Source organism: Macrobrachium nipponense, chromosome 2, assembly GCF_015104395.2.
Source record: "Macrobrachium nipponense isolate FS-2020 chromosome 2, ASM1510439v2, whole genome shotgun sequence".
Taxonomy (NCBI): domain Eukaryota; kingdom Metazoa; phylum Arthropoda; class Malacostraca; order Decapoda; family Palaemonidae; genus Macrobrachium; species Macrobrachium nipponense.
In genome coordinates this window covers 61,583,324-61,599,484 of record NC_087201.1, presented here as the reverse complement: position 1 = coordinate 61,599,484, position 16,161 = coordinate 61,583,324, and the positions used below count along the sequence as shown (strand labels likewise).

At 46.5% G+C, this 16,161-nt stretch overlaps 1 protein-coding gene across 1 annotated transcript in view; it reads right to left on the bottom strand.

Annotated features, from left to right (window-relative positions):
- Positions 1-16,161, bottom strand: part of LOC135220640 (nuclear RNA export factor 1-like) — a 320,030-nt gene that overhangs the window by 235,488 nt on the left and 68,381 nt on the right. Inside the window, exon 2 of the mRNA XM_064257959.1 lies at positions 4,445-4,545. Within this exon, the coding sequence (XP_064114029.1) occupies positions 4,445-4,545 (101 nt within the window). The remainder of the gene's footprint in view (positions 1-4,444; positions 4,546-16,161) is intronic.

Here is a 16,161-nt window from a genome sequence, read left to right as displayed (position 1 = left end):
CGTCCTGGCGAGCGACCTTGCCAACATCTCAATGTTATGACGAACCGACCGCGTTTTGCGTATGACGTTGAATATTTTCAAGGGACGTCCTCATGCGAGTCTCCATGGAGAGCCGCACGCTGCTCCTGAAGTGTGTGAACACTAAAGGAAGACGTCTGGCTTTCGTCTTCAAGACGGGCCTTAAAGACCTTCATACCTTCTTACAAAAGACAGTGGCCGCCTGTGCGACAACTTGGGTCTTAGTAATGCAAAAGAACATCTCCAGAAACGCACTCAGCAAAGGAACGCCGAGCGTCCGAAAGAACACCCTCGCAAGGTGCTTGCCGAGCGTCCTGGAGAATGTCTCTACTTCTTATAGGACGTCGTGCACTCCAAAAGCTTCCTCACGTCTAAATTGCCCTTCTTATGCCGAACCAGAGACATAAGTTGTTTGACTGTGCAAAGCAGCTTGCCGGACGTCAACTTATCAGCTTGCTTTTTCGAAGTAAAGCGAAAACGTTATATAACGATCGATATACGGAGCGCCATGAGGAGAGGAGGACGAATACTGAGTTTGCTCCTCCAAAAGGTGGAATCAAGAATGTCCTTGATTACCAAATTCTTTTGGAATGCTACCGAGGTTGAAACAGCTCTAACTTCATGAGCGTTCGACTCGCAGGAGGCTCAAATCACTCTTCTGGCCAGATGAATGAGCCTCCTTAATATGTCCCTTAGGAAAAGAGCCAGTGCATTCTTCGAAAAGGGTAATGTGGTCTTCATTCCTGAGCACCATAAATTACCCGACAAAGGAGGACCTCTTACTTCCTTCGTTTATGTAAATAAATTTGAGAGCCCTGACATGGGCACAGGACTCTTTCATCCTCTCGTGACGAGAGAGAGGACGTGAAGCGTCCTCTTCTCTAAAGCTTCTTTAGGGGGCGCGAGTCCTTCCGAGAGCTCCAACCCCCCGTGAGGGGAGGACGCCTCGGATGGACGAGAAGCAATCCTTCAAGATTCGTGCACTGTGCTTGATCTTCGGCAGCCTGGGAAGCGACAACAGGACCTGCCGAAAGGAAGCCAGATCAGCATGAAAAACCCGTAACCCTCCTTCGGCTTTTGACATGCCCTCTCCCTGGTTTCCTGGGAGTCCGACAGAGGTCCTATGCCTAGAGGCGTTATGGGGTCTATCTGACGTTCCCTCCTGACGAGAGTAGAGGACGTGAAGCGTCCTCTTCTCTAAAGCTTCTTAGAGGGCGCGAGTCCTTCCGAGAGCTCCAACCCTTGCGCGGGGAGGACGCCTCGGAGGAACGAGAAGCAAAAAAAAAAAATCTTCAAGATTCGTGCACGTGCACGATCTTTAGCAGCCTGGGAATCGTCAACGAGTCCTGCCGAAGGGACGCCAGATCGGTGGGGAGCCCCCGTAACCCTCTTGCGGCTTTCTACATGCCCTCGGTCCCTGAGTCCTGGGAGTCCGACAGAGGTCCAGGCCTAGAGGCATTATGGGGCGATCTGACGCCCCCTCCACAACACAAGGGGCACTACCCACTTCACAACACTGATTGGAGAGCGAGCACTTTAGTCTAAGATTACTTGATGTAATCCTCTAGCAGACACTTCTTCTAGGCCCGTAAGCCATACCACAGGGTTAGGCAAAATAAATTCTACAGAAGGTTAGAAGGTTCATTATTTCTAACTTCTGTTTACTGTGGAGGAAAACTCCTGATTCTAACACGCTCTAAAATGCGTACATGAATCCTACTACTTCCGTAATCAGTCACACATTACACTAATTACATTGAACTTATGCAAAGAAAACATGTAAACGTCATATATACTAAGCGAGTGTCTACCGAAAGTTCCGGTAGCCTCACCTTACCCCATGCAGACAACAAAGTCTGAAACTAGGCTAACTAGCTTCAGACATCAAATGCAATGAAAAAATTTACGATAGCGTATGCCTAGCCACAAATCCAAGTCAATAATCGAAAGAATAATTAGGATACTTAAGCAGCTAATGAAGTTTCAAAATCCTAGGCGGAGGTCTGTAAACAGTTGTTTTACCGACGGCGACAGAAAAATATGAATAGAAATGGGAATGGTTCCTGATATCCGCCTCCCAACGGCGGGAATGGGGTTACTACCACTGGCCGCCCACTGCGTGTGCCGCGAATTTTGAAATTCTGTCGGACTTCAGAGAATACAGCTATATATATATCTGTCAGGTAAGTTTCATGAACAAATTGCAATTTATTTTATTTAATACAAAAATTAAGATACGTAGAATTGTGTGTGAACTGAACACTTTGATACAGGAACTTCTGAAACAAAGATATTTACATAAATGTATCCATTAGAATATAATAAAAAAAAATACTTTAATCCTTTATCATAACCACAATTCATCACATTTGATTATAACTCAAAGTTGGGCTGGTGGTTCAAATGCAGGTTGTTGTAGGTCTACCACAATTTCTTCCTTCATGCGGACCCCAGCTCGGAGACGCACGTCCACGTGTGGCTAAAAACAAAATGTTTTGTTCCTTGTGCGTCTAGTCCGGTAACGCACCTGACGCCACGCACGCTCATGCGCCGTGTGGGGCCACTCGTGTTTGAACTATGACAGTTGATCGAAATGCACAAAACGCGTAGCCGTGTTGGACGCACGCGACGCGCCGCGCCGGATTCGGTGGGGCCTTAGCCTTAGGCTTCTTCTGCTCCTTCTCGGCCTCGACAATGTGTGTGTGCGCCCAGGTTCTCAAGGTTTCCTGTGTTCTCGTTTTTTGGCTTCTTCAATGACTGACCCCCACAGAACTTGTAGTAGGTGTCGTTCTAATGTTTGTACCATAACAAATCCCTGCACAGAATGTCGTGCGTGGTGTAAAGAGCAGTGGAAGTTATTTTACAGTAAGAGGGAGCATCAGAGTTTCTACCTTTCCTTCGTGGGAGGGATTTTCTTCTCCTCTTCCAGATGCTTCGTCTCCTACTGCAGTCACACCTCATGCTAGTGTTGTGCTTTTGTCTGCTTCCTTTTCTTCCACCGATTCGTCATTGGAAGTATCCGGAGGCCCCCAAGCTGATTTACATAATGTTGCCCCTCTCCCTCAGGAGTTAATTTGATTCCCAAGAGGGAGGAGTCTTTTTCATCAGTTTCTTTCGTTTCAGAGTTGGAGGCATCCAAAATGGCGGTGCTCTGGGGGTCACTTGGGCTACGGGTCCACCCTCCTTGGAGGGTTTGCTGACTCACTTCTTGGATGCTCGCCTCCCCCTCCTCAGGGTGCCCAGGCTCTCCCCCCCTCCTCCTGGCCTCATCTTCCTGCCGAGGTCAGCCATATTGTATTGCTCTGCCAGTGACAATTTCCGCTTCTTCGAGTCAGAGGAAAGCCGTGGCATCTGTGCCGCTGGTGATGTCACAGGGTCAGCCATTTTGTATCCCTCCGCCAGCGGCATCTGCTTCCTCCTCGGATCGAGGGGAAGCTGTGACTTCAGCGCTGTTAGCGACATCAATGACGTCACTCCCAGTTTCCTGCAGTGCGCTGCCTCGCTCATCTGTGTCATCATCGTTTATATTTTGACTTGAAAACACTTTATAAATAAGAGTATCTAGAGATTCATTTAGGCTGACTAGAAGCAAGAAAATCACTCTGATTTGAGTTCAATACAGCAAATAAACTTAACTTGCAATCGCTTCAGCTGATTTCCAACCAAAACATTGATTCCTGTTTGTATTTTATAATACAATAGTAATACAAAAATAAATACAATACTATTGGATGCAGTAAAATTAAGCATAACTTTGTGCCAGAAAAACATGAAAAAATGTAAAGAAAATAGTTTCTGAAGTTTGATAGAACTATTTGTTTATACATTATTTTAAATGGGGAAAGCTGATTCAGGTTATGAATTTTTCGAGTCACGAACAGCATCCTCAAACAAATTGAGTCCGTGAACCGAGATACCACTGTATATGAAACATAAGCAAAGTGAAAGTAAAAGAACTTCATGGACAAGTACAGGCAATCGTCGGTTATCGGCATGACGATAAACAAAAATCAGGGCTTATTGGTGCCTCTGTTAGATACCTATAAGCAATGATAAGTGGAAATCAGTCAGTGCATTTCGGCACCAAAATTCACTGTTATTCGTCGATAGACAATCGCCATAAAACCAGATCGCTGATAACCGAGGCTCCCAATAACCAGGAACTGCCTGTAACCACTTAGCATAAGAAACATGTATAATACTTAAAAACAATACTTAGTTTATGTATACTTTACCAAAAAGTATAGTAGTACATCATTATGAAAGGGGCACACAACAGCATGCAACCTCGCCAGTTAATGATACACATTTGTTTAAATTCTGCCAATGGTTTGTACACAATACAGAGAAAGCAATTTGCAATGAACATTATGGCTTACACTCCTGTCTCAATACATTTAAATTTACAGACTGCTGCTGTACTTACATCCGGTACTCTAGCTGATCGATCATTTTGCCTGTAAATGGTGAAGTTTCTATAATGGTTCTTCATGTTATTACCTCCAGAGCTTTCTCTGTCATCATGTTCTGCAAAGAAAAAACAAATTTATAATACACATATACACATACAAAAATTGCAAATTTTAAAATAATCTGTATTTTTCTTAACATATAAACCCTAAAGGCATTTACATAAGATTTTCCTTGTGAACATGAGCTGGAATGCTCGTTAACTTCAAACAGGGTTTTTAACAACAGACTGTATGGGGAGAAGTCCGGCCCACTTATAAGTCTGCATTCCACTTTGCCTTTTGGCCCAGGTACCAGAATTTGGGGTGGCTGAGGCAGGCCATAATGTAACCACCTTCAGTTGTATCATTAGCAAACATGACATTTTTATAATAAAATAAAGTTTTATACATTAACACTCACCATGTAAATCCATAGCTAATGTTTATAACTTACAAGGCAGGTTAAATTTGAAATTCGTGGTTACACTTCTATTATTTTAGTGTAAGTGACATGGCCCCACCCACTTTCAGGGAAGGATAGGTACCACAGTTGTGCCTTATGTCCATGAGAGGGCAGGAGATAGGGCTTCAATTCTGTACAGGCGGCCCCCGGTTAATGGCGCAATTGCTTAGCGGTGAATCAGTTTTACGGCTGTCGTCAAAAATATTCATTAAAAAAATATGGTATTTTAAGGTATTTTTACGGCACAATTTTTGGTTAACAGCGCCGCTAGTGCCATTTTGTCTAACGAGTACATAGATTTGTAGAAATACCGTTCAGACCATAAAGGCTATGCAAATGATATTAAAAATTTTTATTGAGAGTTATTACATAGGTATTTGGGTAAAATATATGCCTCTGACGCTGTTCTATGCTGAAAATATTGAGTTAAATAAGTGCAAATTTAGCTATGGATGTGTCGATTTATAAATGTTCATACTTTTATGTTTAAAATGTGTATGAAAATGTATTCCGTATAGGGTATTTTTATTTCTGCACAGAAATATGATACAAAGGCAGCTTTTGAAACTGCCCTTCACGTTATCAAATAGGATGTTTTTTCATGTTCGTTCTTGTGAGCCGCCGCCTGCCAATCTTCCGAAAATGATATTGTTCTTGTACAATAAAGTTTTGTACATACTTACCTGGCAGATATATACTTAGCTATAGACTCCGTCGTCCCCGACAGAAATTCTAATTTCGCGGCACACGCTACAGGTAGGTCAGGTGATCTACCGCCCTGCCGCTGGGTGGCAGGAATAGGAACCATTACCGTTTTCTAATCAGATTTTCTCTTCCACTTGTCTCCTGAGGGGAGGCTGGGTGGGCCATTTAATCGTATATATCTGCCAGGTAAGTATGTACAAAACTTTATTGTACAATAACAATATTATTTTTGTACATTCAACTTCCCTGTCAGATATATACTTAGCTGATTGGCACCCTTGGTGGTGGGTAAGAGACAGCTATTTACTGAATAGACAGGTAAACAACATACGTTGTAGGTAATAAATAAAACCTTGGTTCCTACTTGTTTAGGCGGAAGACTTCATAGCTACTGCTTAGGAGTCTGCTTCGCCTCAAGAGCCTCAGCGAGGATGTGACCTATGGCTAAGAGTTCTTGTGGGTCTGTCAATGGGGTCTTATCCACTTACTTGACAGAGCCTGATGGCATTTGTCAATGGGGTCTTATCCACTTACATGACAACACACCTTGCCTAATGGCACAATTAAGGAGAACAACACCGATCCCGATCACCTGATCCTAACACGAGGGTTAGTACTGATATTGAAAAGAGTTATCCCCGAACTCCTTTCAAACAACCCTAAAAACTCGACGTTAAATAAAATTTAACTCACTAGTTAAGGATCAGTATCGGCTCCCTATCCCAGCAACGTATCCGCAGACACGTATAAACCAAGAGAGAAGGGTCTCTCATAGGTTATCTTGACATCCTTCCGGTAATGGGAAGTCAACACAGAGTTGCATCTCCCGTATGTGACAGCTAATATGTCCTTTATTGACATATTCTTTTGGAAAGAAAAAGTATTCGCAAAAGCTCACACTTCATGCGCTTTAATTCTCAGCTGTTTGAAGGAATCATCAAGGCACTTATCATGTGCTTTGGAGATCACACTTGTTACAAAGAAGGCCAGGGGATTCTTTGATATGGATCTCTTCTGGATGAAGCTGGAGATCCTGGCGCCTCGCTTCGCCTGCCTCGCGCCAGGTTGGAGCCTCGCGCCTGGCTGGCGCCTCGCACCTGGCTGGTGCCTCGCGCATGGCTGGCGCCTCACGCCTAGCTGGCGCATCTCTTGGCTGACGCCTGGCGCCCGGCTGGCGCCTGGCTGGAGCCTGGCTGGTGCTTCTGGCGCCCGGCTGGTGCCTCCCCTCTCGCTGGAGCTTCAAGCCTGGCTGGAGTTTCGAGGATGGCTGGAGATGTCCACATCGGACACTCTCGCCTGTCCGGTCTGTCCACCTCTGGCGCGGTTAGGTTGGAGGCCCGCGCATTGTCCGCATCGGACAATAAACGTGCTCGTCCGAGCTGTCTGCCTCTGGCGCTTTTCGCCTGGTTTGCACTTGGTGCCTGGCTGGCGCTTCGTTGTCCAAGGATCCTGAACAAAACAGACAATAGTTTGTCCGGAGACTGGAGAAGGGTGGAAGGTTCTCTTCTACCTGGAGCCTCTGGCCTAGGACGAGGGGAGGCGCTTGGAGCCAGTTACGTCCCGTAGACGACAGGATATCTTAATAGGACGAGAGAGAAGAGTCTTCCTCAGAGGAGGATCCTTCATGAGTACTTCCGTTGCTGACAATATCTATTCCTGCATGTTCAGGAGGTTTCTTGTTGCAGTATCTTCCCTCTCCTTGCCCGAAGGAGGGGAAGGAGGTCTGGAAGTCGAAGATGACTCAGAGCCGAATGTGGGCGAACTCAGGGCTTTCTTGGCTCTTGTCGTATCCCTCTGAGTACCTTCTGGGAAGCGCTTCGGGCCCTCATCGCACCCCAAAGACTCTGTAGGAGGCCCTTAAGCCATTTCTTCTACTGAAGATAAAGCTTAAGCGCCCTGACTGGGCAAAGAGACCCTTCTATCTCTTCCCCTCTTAAATGGGAAGTCCCTTGACTTCAAAGCTCTGAGCCAGGGTTAGAAGGGTTTTAGTTCTTTGCCAGAAATAATGTGCTGGCAAGAACCAATAGCAGTCTCCATTGAATCCGATGCGAGACTCCATACATGAAATTCACTTGTCTTCTTGGTAGTTGCTAGGGCCAAGAGAAAAAATGAATTTTCTCCTAATATTTCTAAAAGAAGCTTGATGAGGAGGTTCCAACTTGTCGGAACAAGGAATCTGCGGGCCACGAAAAGATTCCAACTCGAAGTACATGATGACCTACTCTTGGTTGTCTCGAGTTACCGTTATAAGATCCCGAAGATCTTAGTCCTCTGCTATCTTTAGTTCCTTTGTAAAGACAGAGTATAGTCTGCTACTGTATTCTTTGCTAGCAGATACTATATCCAAAAGTGATTCTTCTCTCAGAAAGGGAAGAAAACAGCCCTGTAGGTCACAGAGGTATTGGAAGAGGACAGTTTCTTCATTCAACCCAGCAAGATCTGCAGCACTTCTTTGTCTTGACCATGAAACTTGCCATTCACCTTGAAAAAATCCTCTCATTCATGGCAACTTTTCGTCAGTCTGCCCGCAGACAGAACTCAGAGTGGAGAGGTTTTGAGGTCCCTTTCTAAAGTGAGGCTGATAGAGTAGACAGACTCATCCCTTGTGGGAAGGCCTTTGGAAAGTAGCTGTATGGAAGGACGGTGACGTCTGTGAATCCAGCCACTCGAAAGCCAAAAATGGGGCTGAAAAGCATCATCCTCTCTCCCTCTGACGCCAGTAATTATCTTAATACATCTGTTAAGAATTTGTATAGGGGAAAAAGACTAATATTTATTCCCCTTCCAAACTAAAGGATGGCGTATATTGCTACCGCTCTTGGATCGAGAATAAGGAAGCAGTCTAGAGGAAGCCTCTTCGTCTTCAACATTGCGAAGAGATCTACGAACAAGACGTCACCCAGGTTTCCACAACTCTCTTTCCAACGAAGATTAGTCAGCCGTCAATAGTTATTATCGTCGATCGAGACGATTCTCACGGACGTGCAACATCGTGCAGCGAACCTCTTGAGGATCGTTACGTTCCGTGCCTGTGCTCCAAACAGGTTCTCTCTTGTTAACGCGAACAGGGGCGAAGAGAGAGATTCTCGATGCTCCTTGAGATATGAGAGAGCTGTGGAATTGGCCTAATTGATTTAAAAATAATTTCGTCCCTCCGTCTCGCAGTGTTCTTCCTGAGTTGCCAGCTACTCCATTCAATGAACGTTCGCCGTCTCGCAATATTCTTCCTGAGTTGCCAGCTACTCCATTCAATGAAGGAATAGGTTTATTAATATTATCGAGCCGAAAACCTGGTGCGAGGCTTCGGAAGAGCTCTCCTTCATTGGTTAGAGGCTCTTCCAGGAAAAAAAACAAAAAAATTGGAGACTAAGTACCATGAAGTCTTATATCCAATAGCAATAAGGAACTAGAGCTTTCCCTCTTCAAAAAGGATCCTCTGTTCTCACTTGAGGATCTCCTTCGGCTAACACTAATTCTCTTTCTTTTTGTCGAAGGGAACGAAGACAGTCGATATCCCTTCTCTCTCTTCCTCATCGAGGAAAGAATGTAGTAGAGAATTAGCTGTTCCAATGACTACAATACTCTATGTATTTTACCTTTGCGTTATTTTTTTACTGTATGGTTCCAGTCATATAAGCGTACCGAAGATTCCTCTACAGATGGCAACCGAAAGGACCCTTACTCTAAGTGTAATTAATCAGTACTCCTTGCGACATTCCAGGAGTTTCCGGTGTAGGGACAACGCTTAAAGGTATTATTACGACAACGTCTACTCAGCTTCTGTATTTAGCGAATCCTGTTTCGGTTAAATATATTTGCTTGCGAGTTTCCTATGCTTACACAATAAAATGTTATCAAGATCTTTGTCAATGAGAACAAACTCCTTTTCGAGACAAAGAGTAAATATTTTTGTCAATGATGTGTTACACACTTGCTTGACAAAACTTGTACTATGTCACTAATGAGGGAAAAATGATATTGTAATGATACAATTAAGTTTGTTCATACATACCTGGCAGATATATATATAGCTGTATTTTTCCGAATCCGACAGAAATTTAAACACTTACTACACACGCAGTGGGAGTCAGGTGGTTAGTACCCATTCCCGCCGCTGGGAGGCGGGTATCAGGAACCATTCCCACATCTATTCATAATTTTATTTCCACTGTCTCCTGAGGGGAGGTGGGTGGGTACTTGATTATATATATCTGCCAGGTAAGTATGAACAAACTTAATTGTATCATTACAATATCATTTTGTTCATGTAACTTACCTGTCAGATATATATATAGCTGAATCCCACCTTTGGTGGTGGGAGTAGACAGAATAGAAGATTTTAGGAAACATATATATGCAGATAATTGATATCTTGGTTCCTTACCTGTTAGCATAGCCGACTTCGTGGTTACTGCCGCGTAAGTCTGCTTGTGCTACTAGAGTTGCCAGCAAGGTAGAGACCTATAAAGCTGGTGCACTCCCAGATTTGATCTGTCAACAGGGGCGAGACCACGACGTGACTAGACCATTGACCATACAAATGAGGGCAACGAAGTAAAACCAAACCACCTGGCGTAGCCTACCAAAAGTATCCCACTTAGACTAAGCTAATGGAAGGGAGATCCGCCGCAGGCGGTCAACCCCACAACCATAACACCTGCGGCGGATAACCCCACAACCATAACACAAGTTAAAAACTCCCCTAACCATTAAAGGATAGGATGAGCACTACCTCCTGCCCCCAAAACAGTGTCTGCAGCGACGTATGGTCCGAGCGAGTAACAATTTTCGTATGTTGCTTTCACCTCCCGCAGGTAGTGTGAAGCGAACACCGAATTGCTTCGCCAATAAGTGGCGCCCAAAATATCTTTGATTGCCATATTTTTGTGAAAAGCCACCGAAGTAGCAATAGCCCTCAACTCGTGGGCTTTCACTTTCTGAAGCTCCATGTCACTTTCACTATACTTTTCATGGGCTTCCTTAACCGTACTTCTTAAGAAGAACGCCAGTGCGTTCTTCGACATCGGAAGATCTGGTTTTTTCACAGAGCACCACAAGTTCTCCGAAGAGCCTCTGCATGCTCTGGTTCTCTGCAAATAAAACTTGAGAGCCCTGACAGGACACAGGACTCTCTCAGCTTCAGGTCCCACTAGCTCCGACAACCCTTTGATCTCGAACGTCCTCGGCCAAGGGTTGGAGGGTTGGGTTCTCGTTCTTTGCTAAGAACGTAGGACTTAAGGAACAAACTGCACTATGATCCTTGAACCCAATGTGCTTGCTTATGACTTGAATTTCGCTAACCCTCTTCGCCGTCGCCAGAGCGGTTAGGAAAATGGTCTTCTTAGTAAGATTCCTAAGCGAGGCTAAATGGAGCGGTTCAAATTGACTCGACATGAGAAACTTAAGTACCACGTCTAAGTTCCACGATGGTACTTTCGGTTGGAGAACTTTCACAGTCTCAAATGATCTAATGAGATCATGAATGTCTCTATCATTCGCTAAGTCGAGTCCTCTATGCCTGAAGACCACAGAAAGCACGCTTCTGTAGCCTTTAATCGTGATAACTGCTAGTTTCGCTTCTTTCCTAAGGTGAAGAAGGAAATCTGCTATCTGGCTCACAGAGGTTGAGGTGGAGGAAATGCCCTTCTTTCTGCACCAACTTCTAAAGACAGCCCACTTTGATGGTAAACTGCGATTGAGGAGGGCCTCCTTGCGGTGGCAATCGCCGTTGCCACAGGTCTTGAAAACCCCTCGCTCTGGCCAACTTCTTGATAGTCTGAACGCAGTCAGACTCAGAGCGGGGAGGTTTTTGTGGTACCTCTCGAATGGGCTGTCTGAGTAGATCTTTCCTTAGGGGCAGAGCCTGAAAGTCTACCAGGAAGGTTGACATCACCTCCGTTGAACATTCGACGCTGGCAGAAGGGGGGCGATGAGGGTCATCCTCGCTCCTTCTGATGCAGCGAACTTCCTCATCACTTCCCCGAGGATTTTGAATGGGGGAAAAGCGTAAATGTCTAGTCCCGACCAATTCCACAGTAGGGCGTCTACTGCCACTGCTCCCGGGTCCAGAACTGGGGAGCAATACAGCGGAAGTCTCTTCGTTCGGGAAGTTGCGAAAACGTCCACATGAGGACCTCCCCACAGCTTCCATAGCGCCTGGCATACCTCCTGATGAAGGGTCCATTCCGTCGGCAGAAGCTGTCCTTGCCGACTGAGAAGGTCCGCTCGCACGTTTTCCACTCCTGACACAAATCTTGTCAGAATCGTGACGTTTTGTGACTTCGCCCAAATCAGGATATTCTTCGCGATGGCGAACAGAGAAGGAGAGTGAGTTCCCCCCTGTTTCCTGAGGTATGCCAAGGCTGTGGTGTTGTCCGAGTTTATCTGAACCACTTTGTTGGAGACTTCCTCTTGAAGAACCTTAGAGCAAGGTAAACCGCTGAAGTTCTTTTAGATTGATGTGCCAGGACACCTGTTTCCCCCTCTCCAGGTGCCTGACACTTCTTTCTCCCTCCCAGTGTTGCTCCCCAACCCGTGGAGGAGGCGTCGGAGAACAACACTAGGTCGGGGTTCCGAAGCTTGAGCGAAAGTCCTTCCGCAAGCTTCTTTGGAGCCAACCACCATTTGAGGTGCTTTTTCACTTCTTCCGTCAAAAACAAGACCTCTTCTAGATCCTGTTTGCGTGACCAATTGCTTGAGAGGAAGAACTGAAGTGGTCGGAGGTGCAACCTTCCCAGAGAAACAAACTTCTCCAGTGAGGAAATGGTCCCCAGCAGACTCATCCATTCCCTCACCAAGCATGTTTCCTTCCCTAGAAAGGCTGACACTTTGTCTAGGCATTGAAGTTGTCGCCCCTGGGACGGAAAAGCCCGAAAAGCCACTGAGTCCATCTGAATCCCCAGATAGACTAAGGATTGAGAAGGAGTCAGATGCGACTTTTCGAGATTCACCAGAAGTCCCAGGGACCTCGCTAACGACAGTCGTGTGAAGGTCCTTCAGACACCGGTCTTGCGATGAGGCTCGAATAAGCCAGTCGTCTAGGTAGAGAGAGATCCTTATTTCCACAAGATGGAGCCACCTCACAACGTTCTTCATAAGAACGGTGAACACCATCAGTGCCGTGCTGAGACCGAAGCAGAGTGCCCTGAATTGGAAAACCTTCCCTTTCAGGACAAACCGCAGGTATTTTCTTGATCGGGGATGGATGGGGACGTGAAAGTATACGTCCTGAAGGTCTAAAGAGACCATCCAATCCCCCGGTCTTAAGGCTGCAAGCACGGATTGAGGTGTCTCCATCTTGAACTTCTGCTTGGTAACGAAGCGATTTAGACTGCTGACATCCAGAACGGGGCGCCACCCCCCTGACTGCTTCGGCACTAGGAACAGACGGTTGTAAAACCCTGGAGAACTCCGGTCGAAGACCTGTTCTACCGCCTGCTTCTCGATCATTTGATCTAGTAGATCGTGAAGCACTTTCTGCTTTTCTCCCTGATACGAAGGAGACAAATCCTTTGGTGTCGAAGACAGCGGGGGTAACTTCAGGAAAGGAATTCTGTACCCCTTCTTGACGATGTCCAGAGACCAAGCGTCGGCACCTCTCTCTTCCCAGGCTCTCGCGAACTGTAGAAGTCTGGCTCCTACCGGTGGCTGAAGGACTTCCCTCTCACTTCTTGCTCTTGGAGGGAGCGGGAGTCTTGCCTCTGAAAGAGCCTCTTCCTCGAGGGGCTGGCTTCGAGGAAGAAGCAGATCGAAAGGGCTTCGATTTCTTCAAAGCAGAGGACCCAGAAGACGAAGTAGTTGTAGGCTCCTAGAAGACTGTGCCAGAAGGTCTTGGGTTCGCACTCCTGGAGACTGGCAGCTATGTCCTTTACCATAGACTGGGGGAAGAGATGTTCTGAGAAAGGAGCGAAAAGAAGATCCGCTTTTTGCGCTGCTGAGAAAACCGACTTTGCAGTAAAATTGCAAAAAGTGCTCTCTTCTAAGCAGTCCCGTGCTGAAATGAGCAGCCAATTCCTCAGAACCATCCCTGACGGCCTTGTCCATGCAAGACAATACACTGGACAGCTCCCCCAGACTGATGGAATCAGAACTCCTGGACCTGGCATCCAAAACTCCTAGGCACCAGTCAAGAAAATTAAAGACCTCTAGTGTCCTGAAGAGGCCTTTAAGGTGAAAGTCTAACTCACCATGCGTCCAAGAGACCTTAGAGGAAGACAGAAAAGATCTTCTGGCGGCATCCACAATACTACCAAAGTCTCCTTGAGCCGAGGCTGGAAGCTTAACTCCGACGTTTTCTCCCGTCTCATACCAAATACCAGCTTTGCCACAAAGTCTTGAAGGTGGTAAAGCGAAAGAAGTCTTGCCTGAAGCTTTCTTCTTTTCCATCCAATCATGGACCTTGCGAAAAGCTTGCTTCGTAGAAAGCAACTTCTTCATTTTCACAAAGCCCGAGATCTTAGTAGCTTTGGATGACGAAAACTGAGAGGGAGGAGTACGTGGAGCTTCAGGTTGGAAAGTGTCTGCAAAGACTGACTGTAGCAAACGAGTCAAAACTTTGTAGTCCGTCGAAACTGGAGCCAACTGCTGTTCTTCTTCCCTCCACTTCGACGAAAGCGTCACTAATTTCCTCTTCAGACCACTGGAGAAGTCGGAGGAAGTAAGGAAGAGTCACGAGCTTTCTCAAAAGAGAAAGAGCGGCGAACAGGAAGAGTTCCCGCTTCCGCTTGCGCTTGCGGAGGAGGTAAACTGACGTCCGTAGGGGCGCGCTTGGCGTTCGAAGCCAATCTACTGGCGCCGACTGAAGCGCGCTCGACAGCAACAGGTGTCCACCTGGCGTCCACTGGCACGCGCCGAGCGTCCACTGGCGCTCGCTTACCTTGCACCAAATCACGCTCGGCGTCCACTAAAGCGCGCTTGACTTTCACAGAAGCGCGCTCAGCATCTAAAGAAACGCGCTTCTTATCAACAAGTTTCGTAGCAGCTGAAACAACCGCTTCACGAGAGCGAGAAACGAATTTCTCGCCTCCTCTAGAAAGTTGCTGGGGAGCAGAACGAACTCTAGAGGGAGACTCAAACGGAGAGAGAGACGAGCGAGGAGAGGGAGAGGGAGAGGGAGAACGCCTCGACCTCTTCACAGGAAGATTGTCATCCTTCTTACGGCGACGTGGAACAGTCTCTCTCGAAGAAAAAACATCTCGAAGTTGCTGCTGAAGACACTGGAGAATCTTGCTGTGAAGCCTCCTTTTCTGGGGAGGGGCTGATCCTGTGAGCAGGCGAGTGGCGAGGGGACGCCTTCTTCCTACTCCCAGGAACCGCCACTTCACGCACCTTAGAGCGACTGCGGCGCTCGAAAGAAACATCTAGGAAAGACTCCGCCTCCAAATAATCCTTACGCTTCTTCTGCGGAGGAAAAGCAGCAAACGCACTATCAGGCGACGAGCAAAGTTCCGGAGAACAACTTGGACGTGAATCGTCCCGAACGCGAGCCGTCCTTTTCAGCGGACGTGATGCGGTATGAGAGCTCCACCCCTTGCGCGGGGAGGAAGCTTCAGAAGAAGAAAAGCACTCCTTGAGAAGACGTGCACGCGCACGCTCCTTGGCAGTCTGGGTAGGTTTGTCAGAAGCTGCCGAAGGCACGCCAGATCGGTAGGGGTTCCTCGTAACCCTCCTTCGACTTTCGACATGCTCTCTCCCCGTAACCTGGGAGTCAAGCAGAGGTCTAGGTCTAGAGGCGGAATGAGGCCAATCTGACGCACCCTCCACTACACAAGGGGCACTTTCACTGCACTTCTCTTCACTTTTGCTCTCCAGAGCTAACACTTTTGATTCTACGTTACGAATCGATTCAAGAATTAGCGATAAAGTATTACCTTCTACCGACACTGCTTCAGGGGCCAGAGGCAACACTACAGGGGTAGGAGCATAATCTACAGAAGGAGGGTTAGCAGGAGAATCATTAAAATCTTGCCTACCTGAAACACTCCTGGAGGAAGACCTCCTTAACCTATCTCGCTCAAGTTTCTTAAGATAGGTTTCATACGCCTTCCACTCAGACTCTGTTAATCTTTCACACTCCTTACAACGACTTTCAAACGTACATTCATTCCCCCTGCAAACCTTACAAACAGAATGTGGGTCTACTAAAGCTTTCAGTAGCCTACCTCTACATTCAGACATAGAACAAAATCTAGCGCTAGCAGAACTAGACCCTGACATCTTGATCAAAGAAAAATCAATACCAAATTCAAATCAATCCAAAGTCAACGTGTGCCAAGCCACCGATCCAATTCAGATACCAAAGAAAAAACCAAAAGGGATACTCAAGTAGCTAGTAAGTTTCCAAAATCTGGATGGAGGTGCTGCAAACAGGTGTTTCCAGCACCGGCGACAGAAAAATTATGAATAGAAAATGGGAATGGTTCCTGATACCCGCCTCCCAGCGGCGGGAATGGGTACTAACCACCTGACTCCCACTGTGTGTGTCGTAAGTGTTTAAATTTCTGTTGGATTCGGAAAAATACAGCT